Source organism: Cololabis saira, chromosome 19, assembly GCF_033807715.1.
Source record: "Cololabis saira isolate AMF1-May2022 chromosome 19, fColSai1.1, whole genome shotgun sequence".
Lineage (NCBI taxonomy): Eukaryota > Metazoa > Chordata > Actinopteri > Beloniformes > Belonidae > Cololabis > Cololabis saira.
The window spans coordinates 20,784,502-20,800,997 of NC_084605.1; the positions used below are offsets into that span (position 1 = coordinate 20,784,502).

At 43.0% G+C, this 16,496-nt stretch overlaps 1 protein-coding gene across 2 annotated transcripts in view; it reads left to right on the plus strand.

Moving 5' to 3' along the window:
- The window catches only part of abcc3 (ATP-binding cassette, sub-family C (CFTR/MRP), member 3), a 69,404-nt gene extending 53,196 nt beyond the window's left edge, over positions 1-16,208 (plus strand). Inside the window, exons 22-30 of one of the 2 annotated variants that reach the window (XM_061708523.1) lie at positions 2,106-2,313; positions 2,689-2,999; positions 8,702-8,901; positions 11,882-12,008; positions 12,114-12,215; positions 12,604-12,909; positions 14,225-14,391; positions 14,469-14,663; positions 15,385-16,208. In XM_061708523.1, coding sequence (XP_061564507.1) covers positions 2,106-2,313; positions 2,689-2,999; positions 8,702-8,901; positions 11,882-12,008; positions 12,114-12,215; positions 12,604-12,909; positions 14,225-14,391; positions 14,469-14,663; positions 15,385-15,496 — 1,728 coding nt within the window. In that variant the 3' untranslated portion in view covers positions 15,497-16,208. Of the gene's footprint in view, positions 1-2,105; positions 2,314-2,688; positions 3,000-5,838; positions 6,153-8,701; positions 8,902-11,881; positions 12,009-12,113; positions 12,216-12,603; positions 12,910-14,224; positions 14,392-14,468; positions 14,664-15,384 lie in introns of both variants that reach the window. The other variant, XM_061708522.1, reaches the window with a different exon arrangement.
- Positions 16,209-16,496: the final 288 nt, after the last annotated feature.

The following is a 16,496-nucleotide window of genomic DNA, read 5'->3' on the forward strand; positions in this document are numbered from 1 at the left end:
TCCCAGTGTAGTTCCTCTCAAACTGAATCAGACTGGGAAACGTGCTCTTATTTACCCGCTGGTGCTCCCGCTGTTTAGACGTCCTACCAACAGGTTTTCTCAAAAAGGTCTCATAGATTTTGGAGTCGGACCTGTTACAGATCGTGAACTTGCCCTTAAAGTCAGGTGTGTTTCCAGAGCCACTAAAACAGCTGTAGTTGAAGCTCTGCTGAAAAAGGACAATCTTTCAAGACACAAATTAACAACTACAAGCTAGGGATGGGCGATATTTTACCGTTCACGATATACCGTCAAAAAAATTCCCCACGGTAAGAATTTGTGATCTTGCGGTAAAAACGATAAATTTGAAGGAAGGAAGGAAGGAAGGAAGGAAATGACCCAGAAAGAAAGATATGAGCCAGAAAGAAAGAAAGAAAGAAAGAAAGAAAGAAAGAAAGAAAGAAAGAAAGAAAGAAAGAAAGAAAGAAAGAAAGAAAGAAAGAAAGAAAGAAAGAAAGAAAGATATGAGCCAGAAAGAAAGAAAGATATGAGCCAGAAAGAAAGAAAGAAAGATATGAGCCAGAAAGAAAGAAAGAAAGATATGAGCCAGAAAGAAAGAAAGAAAGAAAGAAAGAAAGAAAGAAAGAAAGAAACAAAGAAAGAAAGAAAGAAAGAAAGAAAGAAAGAAAAAAAAAACGATAAATTGATGACGTTTAGTAGCATTTAGTATTCTTTTAGAGCAGTGATTTGGGGGATCCAAAGACTGAATGTGGTGGAGTTGAATTGGTATTTTTTTTATCGTCATTTTTATCGTTATCGGGATAAATGCCAGAAATTATCGTGATAAATTATTTAGTCCATACCGCCCATCCCTACTACAAGCCCATCTCAAATCTCTAATTTTTAAGTAAGATCATTTCAACAGCTTAATTACTTTTTAACACAAAATAACTGCCTTCCAGTCAGGTTTCAGACAGCACCACAGCGCTGAGACAGCTCTAAGCAAAGTGTTAAATGACATATGTCTGAATACAGACGGTGGAAACATGTCAGTCTTCGTTTGACTGGATCTCAGTGCTGCATTTGACACAGCTCACCACAACATATTAGTCAAACGACTGGAACTGTTACTAAACTAGTTAAAAACAACAGTCAATAGGTAACTTGACATCTGAGCTGACAAGAATCACATGTGGAGTTCCCTAAGGTTCCATCCTGGGACCTCTTCTGTTTAACATCTACATGCTCCCACTGGCACAGATTATGAAGAAAAACTAAGTAAACGACCACAGCGATGCAGTATATTGAGAAGTGAGAAGCAACACATATATAAGCAATTTACAACCGCTATTCAGAATGCAAAAAAAAGCAATCAGGATACTTCACAATGTGGGTTATAAGGATCACACAAACACACTGTTTTTAAAGTCGCATGTGTTGAAATTTTGGGACATTGTCAAACTAAAAACTCTACAAATCATATTCAAAGCGAGAACTGATTCACTTCCAGGGCATTTACAGAAAATGTTTTGTGACAGGGAGGGGGGTTATAATTTAAGAGGAAAATTTAATTTAAAAAAACAATGTTTTCATTCTAAAAGGAAAAGCATGTGTATCTCAGTTGTTGGAGTGGATTTATGGAATGGGTTGGGTGATGGGTTGAAGCAATGTACAAATATAAATCAATTTAAAAAACGGTACAAAAAGGAAGTTCTGGGAAGTTATTTGGTTGAGGAGGATTTATGTTAAGGCAATATGGTGTTTGTTAGCTGGTTAGGTAGAAAGGCACAACCAATGGGAAAATTGGTAGCCTATTAGGTAATTGCAGCTATTTATTATTAATATTTATGTTTAATTTATGATAGAGGTAACAAAGGGGCAGGGTTAAATAAGTTTTACTTCAACCTGCTCCTTTTCGGACACTGTTTTTTTTTTTTTTTCCCCTGTTTGTATTACGTTTTTGTTGTTGTTGCTTTTTTTTCTGTATGTTTTGAATTTGTTTTAAAATCTTATATTTTTTTACGTGTTCGAAATAAACAATTCAATCAATCAATCAAAAAAAGTGTATGTTAAAACTAAAAAAAGTCATGAAGCGTTGGTGACATTTCTCTTTGACCTGTAACCAGGTAAAAGGCAAAGTGTACCTGGAGTACGCCAAGGCGGTGGGACTGCTGCTTTCAGTGGTCATCTGCATGCTGTACGGCTGTCAGAGCGCAGCCGCCATCGGGGCAAACATCTGGCTCAGCCACTGGACCAATGACGCCTCAACAAATCAAACCAAGGAGAATGTTCACATGAGGGTGGGGGTGTACGCGGCACTGGGGATCGCACAAGGTAAGAAAACCATCCTGAACTTCATGATAGTCCTTTCAAAGTTAAACCCTGCGTACGGTGCACGACTCGTATAAAAGCTACGCTTTGTAAGGATACAGACGCTGTGCTTTGAGGGCCGCTGTCCTCACCATGGTGATGGATTTGTTTTAAACCTGGACGCTCTGGGCCTGAGCACCATTATCAAAAATAGATTTAGTATAAACACGCAGCAATGGCAGTAGGTGTGATGTGAAACGTGATACTTGACACCGTTAATTTCACCTTTTCAGGACAGATGCTGTCAGTTTCTCCGTTGCTTTTTCGTTCCACAGTAACACCTTCCTCTCCGTTATCTTTTTCCTCTTGTCCCTCTCTTGTGGTTTAACCCATTCCCAGGTGTCCTGGTCATGATCTCTTCCTTCACTCTAGCCATGGGGAACATCGGTGCAGCCAAGAAGCTGCACTTTAACCTGCTCACCAACAAATTCCACACCCCCCAGTCTTTCTTTGACACCACACCTATAGGACGCATCATCAACCGCTTCTCCAAGGACATCTACGTCATAGACGAGTCGCTGCCGTCGACCGTGCTCATGTTCCTGGGGACCTTCTTTGTTTCTCTCTCCACCATGATAGTTATCATTAGCAGCACGCCCATCTTTGCTGTTGTCATATTACCCTTGGCTTTCCTGTACATCTTTGTTCAGGTACTCTTGGGGATGGGGGCGATCGAATCTGTTTTCTGTGTGCCAAAAACTCCTCCTTCTTCTCTTTGCAAACGTTTGACTCTTGTTTTTCACAGCGCGGCATGCAGCATGCATTTTTTGTCGCAGCAAACTTTAAAATCCAGCTGTGGCTTCTGTTTCTCCGTAGCCTGAGATGGCGGCGATGAGCGGCTGCTTTTCTGAATTCACTTTGCTTTCTCCACAGCCAGAATGCTTCCTGTACCTGCAGCCTACTTCCACACCCTTTCACACGCACTCCACTTCTGTGTAGAGCCTGACCTCAAAGTGCCATATAACTGAAGAAGCAAATGTCTTAAATGGTTGATAGCCTCCCTCTAGTGGTGCTTCGGTGTTACTACAACTCCGTCCGTGCAACTCAATGGTTCACGGGAGGCCAGAGTGACCAGTGCAGGGAGTCAGGATACGTTGTTACATAAGGAATGTCCGTGGAGATGGTTATGTCACTGCTGTTGTGCAATGTGTGACCTGTGTATGTTGGCAGACTGTTGTCATGGAAACACAGAGCATCTTATTTCTCAGGTGTGATAATAGCGGTTGGTTGATTAGATAAAGGGAGTATCTGTGTCCCTTTTGTCCTCTTTAAAATATCCCTTGAATCCTAATTTAGGTTTTGTTTCTAGATATTTTTTAGTCAGAGGTTAAGTTTTGATTGATCTCATTTGTAAAAGAAGATTTCTGACAGTTTGCTGTCAACATAGGTCTTGAAGGACACAAAGCTTATTCATTAAAGAAAAAACCCGGAATAAATAATCAGATTTGTTAAAAATTATCTTTATCGTCTGAGTGTCTACTCCCTCATATGATAAATGTCCACCTGCTGATTAGGAGACAGTTATTGGTGTAGCATAGGACATTTTGGGTACCACTGGTTTCTTTTACCTCATCAGATCTTGATTTAGTTAAATTTTGTTTCATATATCTTAACCTAAATATAATATGCTCCCACCTGTTTCTGAAATTCAGGTCCAGACCTATTTGTTTGGCCTTTATGCACCATCACCAAAATATTTGAAATAAAACATTCAAGATGTGATCAAAGTCTAGACTTTCAGCTTTAATAAAAAAAAAAAAAAAAAAAATTCGGATTACATTACAGTCGCTTTATGCAAAGTAGCTCCATAATGGGGGTTCAAATGCATTTGAAGTGCCTGAAAAGAAGATCATTGGATAATCACAGAGTCCTTTTATTTTCTTGAACAAGAACCCATTCACAAAGTCCTAAAATACTCACAGCATTGTCAAAGTCTGCAGTCAAGAGACTCTTTCATGAATGTACTGAAGGTTCATAACAACTACTGGTAACATTCAGACAGACAACCACCTCAACATATCGTGAAAGCAACTCAAGACCCTGAAAGATAGTAAAAAATAATATTCTTAAATGGTTCACTCATTGGACGGCAGTGTTGTGCAAGTTCATACTTCTCATGAACTAGTTCAAAGTTCAGTTCACATAGTTTAAAAATGAATAGTTCACATTCATATTTCACCATTTTCATTTAGAACTAGTTCAAATTCATTTCATTTCATTATTTTTAGGTGAGAAGTACGAATGAAACGCCACCCTATCCTAAAACTGTTCACTGTATACAATAATGTATTGTCCTAGTGGCTTTTCAACTTTACTCAGAGGCTGTAAATCTCCAACAATGTAGTCCATTATCAGTTTGTCTCCCTGTTGCTGGGAAATCAATCCCCTGAAGGTGCAGCAGTGAGACTGGGGTCGTTTGGGGCTGTTGGGTCTTCTTGGTCTTTCCTGATGACTTTTTTTGATTGTCAAGGACTCGCAGATATTTTCTCACCCTGGACGGATGCTTTAACTCCACATGACGTTTTAAATTTGAAGTTGATGAGGCAGACACTCTGACTTGTTTTCTCAGCGCAGGTGGACATAATTTGCACAGAAAGGTTAGATTTCTACCGTCGGACTCTTTGGGAGACGATGTGTAAAATTCCCGCAAATAATGATAAGCAGATCGTCATCTGACGGCTCGCTTACGCTGCGTCGCAACGTCTCTCTCTTCACTGGTCATTCGTAAAGTCTGCACCGGGCTCGGGCCACCGTTGCCATGTAAGCTGGTGCCCGTTGTTATGCTAGTGTGTGCACTGCGTCGTGGATAATGTAGTGTAAAGTCGTCGTCTCATCTCGTCTCTATTTTAAATGTGCGCGCCACCCCCTTGTGAAATGAGAAGGAGGATTATTCCGTAATTGGACCTAAACAGTGAAACTGAAACTCACATAATCTGAACAGTTCAAATTCCAGTTCGTGATTTGCAGAATGAACAAGTTCACGTTCAAGTTCTTTATTTGCAAATATGTTGCGTTCAGTTCAACGTTCTCACAGAAATGAACGTGTTCAATAAACGCGTTCATTTGAACTCGTTCATGCACAACACTCGTGGACGGAGCTTTGTCATCTCTGAGGACAAAACTGAAGGCAGAAAAACCTCCTTCCAAGCATCTCCAGGGAGAAAACTGATACTAGTGAGGACCATGGACTCCAGACTTCAGGTCGTCACGGACTGCAAAGTACCTTCACTCATATATTACAAATACGTCCATTACAGTGAGGTGACACTTTAAGCCCCTGACTTAATCCTAATTTGACTTGACTAGAACACAAAACAGAAAAAAAAGGAGATAAAGAAAGATAGTGGGAGGGGTTGTCATAATCTGTTTAAATTGAAGGAAGCTGCTGTTTCATTCCCTTGAAGGAACTGGTCCTTATCCATTTAACACAGGTGTTGTTGTGTTGTCACACTTGACCCCCACCCCCCTCCCAACCCCCTCTTCTCGCAGGTTTGCTGATTTTGGCTAACTGCCTGTTGTGCCGGGCCTACAGTACGCTGAAGGCAGCCAAGATCACGCACTGCAACATGCTTCAGGGGGTCCTGCGGGCTCCGCAGGCCTTCTTCGAGAGCACCCCCACTGGGCGGTTACTAAACCGCTTCAGCAAAGACGTGGATGCTATAGACTCCCACATCCCAGAAAATATTGACATATGGATGCGCACTTTCTGGTACACACTGAATGTGCTGCTCATATGCTCTGCCCTCACCCCAATGTTCCTCATAGTCATAGCCCCGTTAATGGTGTTCTATTGGTGGGTTCAGGTAAATAGGAAACAAGTCTGCTAACTCATTAATACTACAAGCATGGCTGAGAGCTGAGAGTGTTGTTGAGTGAGTGCGCCGGTAGACTTGCATGTGTTTGCAGCAGTGATCATTGCTCTCCTAGTGTGTTAGAGTGATTTGATTCAGTAGTGATCACGTAGTCGCTCTGTAGGTGAAGACTGGGCGCTCTAGTTGGCTCTGGTTGCAACGATAAAACGTTGGTGATTTCCACTCTGATTTCAACTGGATCTCATATTATCTCAATCAATAATTTTGAATGAAATTACTCTCAGTTCTTGGAAGCAGGGGTGCTCTGAGGGCAAAAAAGGGGACAGAAATTGTGTCACTAAAACATTTGATACCCTGTTTTCAAAACCTTAAAGTTTTCTGGTTCCTGGGACGTGTTTCGGTCAAAATGCCACCGGGGGTTGAAGCTTTTCAACCGCAGTTGAAATCACAGCTTAGTTCAAAGCTGACTCCAACCCCTGCAGGATTGTACCCTTTTAAGAAAATTATGGTTACGACTTTGGGCGAATAATTTCTGAGGCACAACAAATGCAGCAGGGTGTGGAGATAATATACGTACAATATGTGATCAAATACATTCTCCCAAGCAGTTAAAGTAGTGTAAAGGTAGGGTAGGTAATTCAGCACAGTCTCAAATACAGATTACTTTTTGTCACCATCCGCTAGCTGCCAGTCGTTTTAAATAGAAAGACAACCCAAACCTATGATGCTAACGGAGAAGAGGCAGCCTGCAGCCATAAAACCAGACCAGTCGCAGACATGAAGTGGAGGTGGGGGGAAGGGGCCTGGGAGAGCTTTTTCTTTGTTTTTTTTATTGACAGATATATACAGAAAAGGTACAAAACTTCAGGATAAAATGCAGTTACAAATTAAGCACAGTAAATTATATATCAAAATAAAATAGAAGGCTTGAAGTTTAAGGAGGAAAAATAAATAAAAACAAAAGATCAGGAAATATCATATTTTTCACATATGTAGGCTTCTCGTTTTAACCTCTTTGGGGTTTATGCTCTGTTTAAGACTGTCTGAATACGATATTAATATAGCTTATATTTGGACGTTGACTAGCAAATTTAGTACAGTGAATATGATATTTAGCAATAATTAAGAGAAGGTTGATTAAATATACTTCGTCTGGGCTTGTCATATCATTTTTTGATACACCAAATAGTACATGTTGAATGCTCAACTTAAAGAAAGAATCAACTTTAGCATTTATAAAATTATTAAGATCAATCCAGAGAACTTGAGTATATGTGCGATTCCAGAATAAGTGAGGTATTGTTTCGTCCACATTACCACAAAAAGAACAGAGTGTGTCAATGTTTATCTTATACTTAATAAGATTGGGCCTGGGAGAGCTTATGGTGCTCATATATCAGCAGACGTGATGTCATCCAGAAATCACTTACCCTACCTTTAAACTGCAGTCAAGCAGAGCCTGGTCCAGAGTTTACTCCGTCCTGTGACGTGGACTGATTGGTTGAGATCAGTCTTTAACGAGATGACCAACGTCACGGAGGTTTAATGAGGATATTAGTTAGTGGTTGTGTTAGTCAGAAAACAAGTCACTGCGTTTCCTTTTCTTTTAATCAATGATTTTCTGGCAAAATTCCAAATCAAAACTTTTTTGTTTTGCAAAGCTAGATTAATTACCACTAATTTAGATTAATGAGTGGATAAGCTAATGGCTCTTAGGTTCATTTCTGCGTTGATCCTTTGTCATGTTGGGAGTGTTGATAGGTGGGCTTGACTCACAGAAGCCTTTCAGAAATATTTGAATAGCTGTTTCAATCCTCTCTACAAAACCTGACATTAATATCAAATAAGGTGCAATGATCTCCGTGAGAAAGAGGGTGCTCGCTGTCTTTCTAACTGGACCTCCGAATGAATAAAAGTGGTGGCGCTAACACGAAAATCACTTCATCCCTGCTGCTTCGTCATGGCATCTACTCTGCATGGCCGTCCCTTTGCTGCATGTCTGATCAGTTTGATTGATGCATATGAGGACATTGTTGGTGCTCGGGAGGGGGGGGAAACAAAACTGTTGCTTCAGATTTCTAATTCTTTGGGGGAATAAAATCGTCTTTATTAGGACATAAATTTGATTTTAATGGAGTTAAATGTGCACTGATAAACAAAACACCTGCAGCTAAAGATCCTGGCAGCTCTGTGGAGAGCGCGGCTGAAGCTGTTATTACAACATTACTGATTAAACTGTTTACATGCAGCGCGGGGTGTTACAGCATTCCTGAGGCTGGTGCAGACCGTCCGGGAACACTAGCTGGCACCTTTTCAACCAACTGAAAACTAAAATATCAGATGTTCCCTGCAGGTGTTTTGTTCGCACATGCTTCCTTCATTACGCCGTGTGCGTGCGAGTGTGTATGCGTGTGGGCTCTTCTATGTGCAACATATTTGTTTTCAAATTTCTGAGCATGAGTGAAGCCCGGTCAGGTTTTAATGTTGTGTTTGTTTCTCTCCCCCCCACCCGCCCCCCCTCCCCTCCTCACCCCCTGTAGAGATTTTACGTTGCCACGTCTCGGCAGCTTAAGCGTCTGGAGTCGGTCAGCCGCTCTCCCATATACTCCCATTTCTCTGAGACCATCACTGGCTCGAGCGTAATCCGAGCCTACGGCAGGAACTCTGCCTTTGTTCTGATGAGTGACATGAAAGTTGATGAGAACCAAAAGAGTTACTACCCGGGTATAGTGTCCAACAGGTAAGTGTCCTGCCTGAGCTCAGGTGAACAGCAGCTCTCTTGTTCTGTGTGGTGAAAGTTCTGCTCATTAAAGCTTGCAGATGTTTGTTTATTCTGTTGATGCACGGTCGTGTTGAGCCGAGGTCTCCACTGATCGCCTCTTTACTTTTTCAGTTGTTCCACTTTGCTGGTGGACTTTCAGTCTTTGCCCCGCTGCGAGACATCATATCTGCAAAAGTTGAACCAGTCGACACATGGCCTAACGTTTGACTCAAATGTCACTTTTCCACTAGTACCTACTTAGCTCTACTCATCTCAGCTCAGCTCGGCTCAACTCGGCCTGGTTTCTTTTCCATAACAATTCAGCATCTGGAGCAGAAGTAGGAGGTTGGAGCGAAGCTGCTGTGACATATTTGATTGTGAGATCTAAACGAAGAAGACGACAACACTAAAGATGTAGAACCTGGAGGAGATGATGTATGTGCTGCTCGGTCTGTGGCTTGTGTCCGATATCAAGTTAAAAAATGAGAGTGAGAGAAGCTTCAAGCAGCAAGGCTTTTTAATGTTTTTAGTTTGTCTCTGCGCTGCTGAAAAGTCAGCTGGGAGCCACGAGCAGCTATGAAGTGACAGAGCTCCTGGTGGATCTTGTCGTTCCTTATCACCCGTCTAGATCCCTTTTTAATTCTCTCCTCAGCCACCAGGTCTATGAACATCTGCACCTCAGAGTTGGATCACCAAACAGACTTTTGCGCTGGTTGAATAAAATGAACAAGAAGCCGTCAGAGTCGCTCTTTCGCTGATGTCACATCCTGACTCAGACGTCTGACTCCAACCCCCCGACCAATCGGTGTCCTGTTGTGTGATGATGTCAGATACAGCCGACTCAGCCACTCAGAACCTCAGCAGAATAGATACAGAAAAAGTATCTACTCGGCACGTTAGACCCCTAGTGGGAACGAACCAAACTGAGGCGAGCCGAGCCGGGCTGAGTAGATACTAGTGGAATAGTGCCGAAAGGTACAGTCACGGTCAGAACGAGCCCAAATCATCACCCCTCCACCACCGTGCTCCACAGTTGGGATGAGGTCTTGGTGCTGTTGCCCTGTCATTGATTTTTGACAAACATTGTGGTATCTGGGGCGCCAGAAAGCTCAACTAGCTGAGTTCTTGTAGCTGGATCAGGGTCCGGTCCCGATGGACCCCTTGGGCACAACCTCGTGAGACGTTCACTCTGTGGAAGAATGACGACTGTCGTGAAAGTTTTCCACTCATGGATAATCTTGCTCACTGTGGACCTTATAACCTTTTTATGGATCGCTGTGCAGCAAGGATTGCTTCTCTGGGAGCATTGCTGATGTCTTTCCTCCTTGGCATTATGTTAGCGCCATATTCATTCATGTGAAATAATTAGGAGGACTTGTTTTTTAAAATCTCATAAATCTCCATTTAAGTCACAATAACAGACAAAAACAATGTAATTAAGGTGATAAGGCACATCTATAATGTCTCTCGTCTTTATCAAGGTAGTTTCCGTAGTTTGCACATCTGGAACAACTTTTAGAAGAAACATCGACCGAAGGATCTTCGGACATATGGACAAGGGCAGTTTGTTTGCTGAAAAGTGACACAGATCCATCTGAAAGAGTTGAGGCATCCGTCAGCATGTTGCAGATCACAAGTTTCATCACAACTGACCGTCCAATGTTCTCAGAGATAAAGGAAAAAGAAGGAAATCTGCCGTAATACGGCGTTAGCCATTGATTTGATACAATGTCATATGTCAGATGTTTATTTCTGAGTTAAACGAGACAGATAAATTAAAAATAACTATAAAAGGTGATAACATGTAGTTTCGATATCTGATCCATGTATCGGTGCTTTTGGATTGTTTGTCATTAAATCGATCTATCAGCGTTGATTGATGGACTTTTACGTCCTTATCCATGCTAGCAATGATTCTAAAAGCTGAACGCAGAATCTGTAATGAGGTTTAAAACGTCCTCCAGCTAAAGCTCAGGACACGTGGGCTGATGAGGACAGCGACCCTGTCCAGCCTGTCCATCAGCCTTTTGAACACGACTTGAACCAGCTCTTAAATCCTGAGGTTCAGTCACTTTTTCCACGACGCCTTCAGCGTCTAATAGTTCGAGTTCAAGTTTATTTATCATAGCATTTTAAAAACAACAACAGCTGACCAAAGTGCAGGACAAGCGAAAGAAAAAAAAAAATAAACAGAACTACGTAAAACATATAATACATAAATAAAATAAAAAAATCATGGCGAGTTAAATGCTTGTGAGTAAAAATGAGTTTTAAGATGAGATTAAAAAATATAAAAGGAGCCAGGCAGCTTGTTTCAATTCAATTCAATTTTATTTAAAAAGGGACAGTGTACAGTTAAAACATAAATGTTGCCATCTGATGCACTGTACCAGATTATAGCTTTAAGCTAATTTGCATCTGCAGTCCCTTGAAAGGTCACAATAAAAAAGAGATACAGTAACAAGTAATATAATACTAAGGAAAAATACACAGATTATTTAGAACACAATTTAAAACAACATGGCTGCACACATCAGAGTTTCAGAGTTTGGGGCCAGTTACTGCAAAGGCCCGGCCCCCCCTGCTCTTTAGCCTGGAGTTTGTCAGCTGACCAAAGAGCCCGAGAAGCTCTATGGACATTTAAATTTTAAATTGTTTACATTTTTAAATTGATGGACATATACATTTTAAAATTGATCCTATAACGGACGGGGAGCCAATGAAGAGCTGCGAGCACAGGTGTATTATGGTCCCGCCTTCGCGTTCTGGTGAGGCGTTCAGAAAAGATGCGTTAACCACGTTAACCACGTTAACCACGTTAACCACGTTAACCACGTTAACCACGTTAACCACGTTAACCACATTGTCTTTGGCTGTTATTGGGACCTGGATGAGGATGATTGTGTTTTTAGCAGCTGAGTTTGGCACAGAGGGGCTTTAACAGCCTGCTGTCTCACAGGTGGCTCGGAGTGCGTATCGAGTTCATCGGGAACTGCATCGTGCTGTTCGCCGCTGTGTTCGCGGTGACGGGAAAGAACAGCCTGAGCCCCGGCCTGGTGGGTCTGTCGGTGTCCTACGCTCTGCAGGTAACGAGCCCATCACAGGCTGCATGAGAGGAACTGGACAAACCCACACGTGCAGGTACTGCGTTGTGCTGCGGACTCAGCTCCTGATGCGTTTCGCCCCAACAGGTGACCATGTCTCTGAACTGGATGGTCCGGATGACCTCTGACCTGGAGAACAACATCGTAGCCGTGGAGAGAGTGAAGGAGTACTCCGAGACCAAGACGGAGGTGGGTTGTGCGTCATGCAGGCGCGTGCGTACGAGATGTGCGCACTCCTCCTCATTTCTCATGTTGCACAGAAGCTGAAGTTGGAGCTCCCTTGTGTTTGTTTTTAAAGTGGACTTAGCTCTGAGCCGCACTAAAGAATGTATTAATTTGCCCACATTCCTTCGAACGAACCCACCAATCAGCCCGAACTGCAACAGACCAATAAATGTAACTAGATCCAGAAATAAACTGCATTACTGAAGACAATCAGGGCATTTTGTACTTTACACAGTGTACCGGTTCAGCAGGGATACTTCCCAGAGGCGCAGTAAAAGAACCAAGTGGGTTCTGCTAAGAGCCAAGAGGATTAATTGGTTGTTCAGGGAGGTTTCTCCATTTGTTCTCACAGGCCCCCTGGGAAGTGGAGGACAAGAAGCCGCCTCCTGAGTGGCCCACGGAGGGGAACGTGGAGTTCCACGGCTACAGCGTCCGGTACCGAGAGGGCCTGGACCTGGTCCTGAGGAACATCACGCTGAATGTCAAGGGAGGGGAGAAGATTGGGATTGTAGGTCGCACAGGGGCTGGAAAATCGTCCATGACGCTCTGCCTGTTCCGGCTGCTGGAAGCTGCGGCGGGAGAGATCACCATCGATGGGGTGAAGATATCAGAGATCGGCCTCCACGACCTGCGGTCGAAGCTCACCATCATCCCTCAGGTGCACAACCCTCCTCCTGCTGAGGATTATTCTCCTCATTTATACCTTTTTAGTTTGAATCACTTCACAGTAGAGCCCTGCGCGGGACTGTTTTCTTAATCCCACTCCTGCCCGCTCCCGCTGAATTTCTGACCATTACCACTGTTACAGTCCCGCCCGCACCCGCAAAACTCTGAGAATTCATGCCCGCACAATAATAGAGATGCATTGATTTTGTGTCTTCTCCCGTCCTGCAAGAGAAATGTCCTGGACAAATCTATCTGATTTAATGTTAACATGATAATTGTGGAGCTTGATGGATAATTGACAGTTCATAGGCCACCTGACTGAAAATTAGATGCATCATAGTCATCATCGCACAAACTATTTCACCTTTTGCACACGCATCAGGAAGAGAATGTTGACCGACTGAGGTCCCAATCCCGCGTCTCTCTTCCTACGCCACAGACACTAAACGCAGTTCCTCCAAATATCTGACTCGCCTTGCTTTGTCTTTGTTTTGCAAAGACCTTGTTTGAGGTGCTTATCCACGTCATCGATTTCCATCTAGTCACTGGACTACATCCCGATCCTGCAGTGTTTTTTTTGGCCGTCCACTGCAAAGTTCAAAATGCCCGCTCCCACGAGATTTGCGTTGGGTCCGGCGGGACCCAATCGCAATGCAACCCTCTACTTCACAGTTCGGCTGAAAACACACCAGACAAGCCAATTTTATCAGTACAGCACATTTTATACTTAACTTAAAGTGTTTTACTAACACATAAAGATGAAAAAAAAGAACCAAACAAGCGCAAGCGACCTCTCATCCACAACAACTCCAGCTGGTTCGCAGTGAAACCGTCACACCGGTGAAGTTGGCTTCTTATTCTTTACCAACTTCCAGATTCAAAGCTGCGAATAGAAGAAGGAAGAAGGAATCAGGCGTTTAGTGGTTTATATAAGATGTTTTGAGGGCACGGAGGTTGTGATGAAGCATCAGTTAAATTAGCGACAGTACAGCCGGCGTTTTAATGTCTTGAAAACAACGAGTAAGGATAGCAATTTACCAAGTTTCTATATTATTCAATCATTATGCACCTTAATATAGATATATTTTATCCCCATTTCTTCAGCTATTAATAAAATGCCTGTTGCAAATCCATTCAACTATTATTTACAGTAGAACTTAGTTCCATTTTCAGACATTCGTTCATCTAAAGGTTTTCGTCACGACCCCAGATAACTTGTGTGGTTATTGTGCATCACCGCCACCAGAGGGCAGTGACGAGTCAACTACTGACAACTACCGATCCTCACAGCCCCGTCTCGTCCACAGGAGCCCGTGCTGTTCTCCGGGACTCTGAGGATGAACCTCGACCCGTTCGACAAGTACGACGACGAAGAGGTCTGGAAAGCTCTGGAACATTCCCACCTCCACAAGTTTGTCAGCAATCAGCCGTCAAAGCTGGAGCTGGAGTGCGCAGAGGGAGGAGAGAACCTCAGGTGCGCTGCCGGGACAGGAAATGCTGGAAATAAGGGCTCTTTGTGAAGTTTGTTTTAATACGTCTTTGTGTCTTCAGCGTGGGTCAGAGGCAGCTGGTGTGTCTGGCTCGGGCTCTTCTGAGGAAGACCAGGATCCTCATCCTGGATGAAGCTACCGCTGCTATCGACCTGGAGACCGATGACCTCATCCAGTCCACCATAAGGACTCAGTTTGAAGGCTGCACCGTCTTCACCATCGCACACAGACTCAACACTATCATGGACTACACAAGGTTGGAGACAAGTTGTATTTTCATTCAATTTAATTTAAAGGAGCTTGAGGCAGGATTGTGGCAGGATTTATGAAAAAAATCTATACATTTTAAGTTTTCTAGTAATAATGTCAGATGAAGCGTTCCAAACCCAAAAGAGTGAGCCCTCTAGTGTATCTCTCCTTTGCCTTGAACAGACTGTGTGCTGCAAAATGTGCTGCAATTCGGTCCCAAATTTCCCGCGCTGGGCTGCGGATGTGACGTCACATGACGCTGCATGTGCGTTCTCCCCGTTCTCCCGTGCCGGCTTCACTGTTGGCTGCAGTACCCCCAACAGCCGTCGTGGTGAAGGGTGGCGCTAGAGAGTCTCATTTCTTAAAAGGAGCCTCATGCTCCTTTAAATTATTAAGGCCAGTCTTTGTAGCAGTACCACTTCTGACCACATGGGGTCGCATACGTCTACCGTGTTGATGAAAGAGACACTAACAATACCTCTTGTAACACCACTTTGTCCCACTTTGTTATGTCTTATGTCAGAGGCTGACACACCTCCGAGCCCAGAAATGTAGCCGTACCGCTGGCAGATATGTGTAGCTAACATCTGTTTCAGCTCAGTAGCCGAGCCCGAAAGTCACGGGGAGCCGATTTGTTTTCCTTAAGCTTAAATATTTGATGTTATATGTGTGAGGTTTGCCGTTTCCTGCTTTGCGACTGAAGTGTCTTGTATTGTGTCGTCCTGCAGAGTGCTGGTGTTGGACAAGGGACAGGTAGCCGAATTTGATACTCCCACGAACCTCATATCACGGAGGGGAATCTTCTACGGCATGGCTAAAGATGCCGGACTGGCTCAGTAGAGCTGCCTTGATGTCCCCGCGCTGCAAACCAGGCTTGAGAACCAGCTCAGTTTACTTCAGTCAGAGTTTGTTTCGGACCTGGCGGCGGGACTCTTTGTGCGGACTCGTTTTTTTGGTTTAATTTTTTCCTGGTTTTGAATGAATCCGGGATTCTTTTTCAGACTTGGGCCAACTGGCACTTGCAAGGAGTCGTAGCGTTTTGTCAACAACTACATCGGGACGCTGAGATGAACTCCTGTATTGTTTTTGACTGTCCTGCGAGCAACCTCACACCTCCAGTCTCGGCGCCGCCCAGCGCCGCCCAGCACCGCCCATCTCTGTGGCAAGAAGAAGAAAAAAGCCATATGTGCAAACGCTGCTTGGCCCAAGTCTGCTCTGTAGTGCCTTTTTGCCAGAAGAAAGTCAGTGAATGTATCGTTTTTAATCGGCTGGCTGCTGCGACACAAAAAAAGGAGGATCTTTTTTATTGTTCTATGTTTTTTCTATAAATGCTGTGCCACTGTACCTTCTTCATAAGGAAAAAAAAATGTTTTGTGATAATTCCACTTATTTTTGTACTGTACTATTATTTAAGTTACTATTAAAGAACTGTCTCATGTAGGGAAATTTTTTCAGTTAAATATGTGATTCTTCTGTGAACCAAATCTGTAAAAACTTGAATTATGTAATACCAAAATATGAATAAACCTATTGCCTTTATTAAAAAGGAAGAAAGAAAGTCAGTCGTTGTGAGGTTGTGATTTAATATGAAGGAGAATGACAAAGTCATGTTAAGGTCAGGGTCATATTCCAACAGTTACTCCACTACTAACTCAACAAATGTGGTCATTAGAGTTACTTGCTAGTAAACCTCATTAATGATGTGTTACATCACTTAATTTGATGTAGAAGTGTTGAGGATGGGGAAACCACAACCATGTTTGCTGGGATGTACATGGGAAACTTTTTCACTGCAGAACATTGAACTGATGGTTTTATAACCCTTTCCAGATTGATGTGC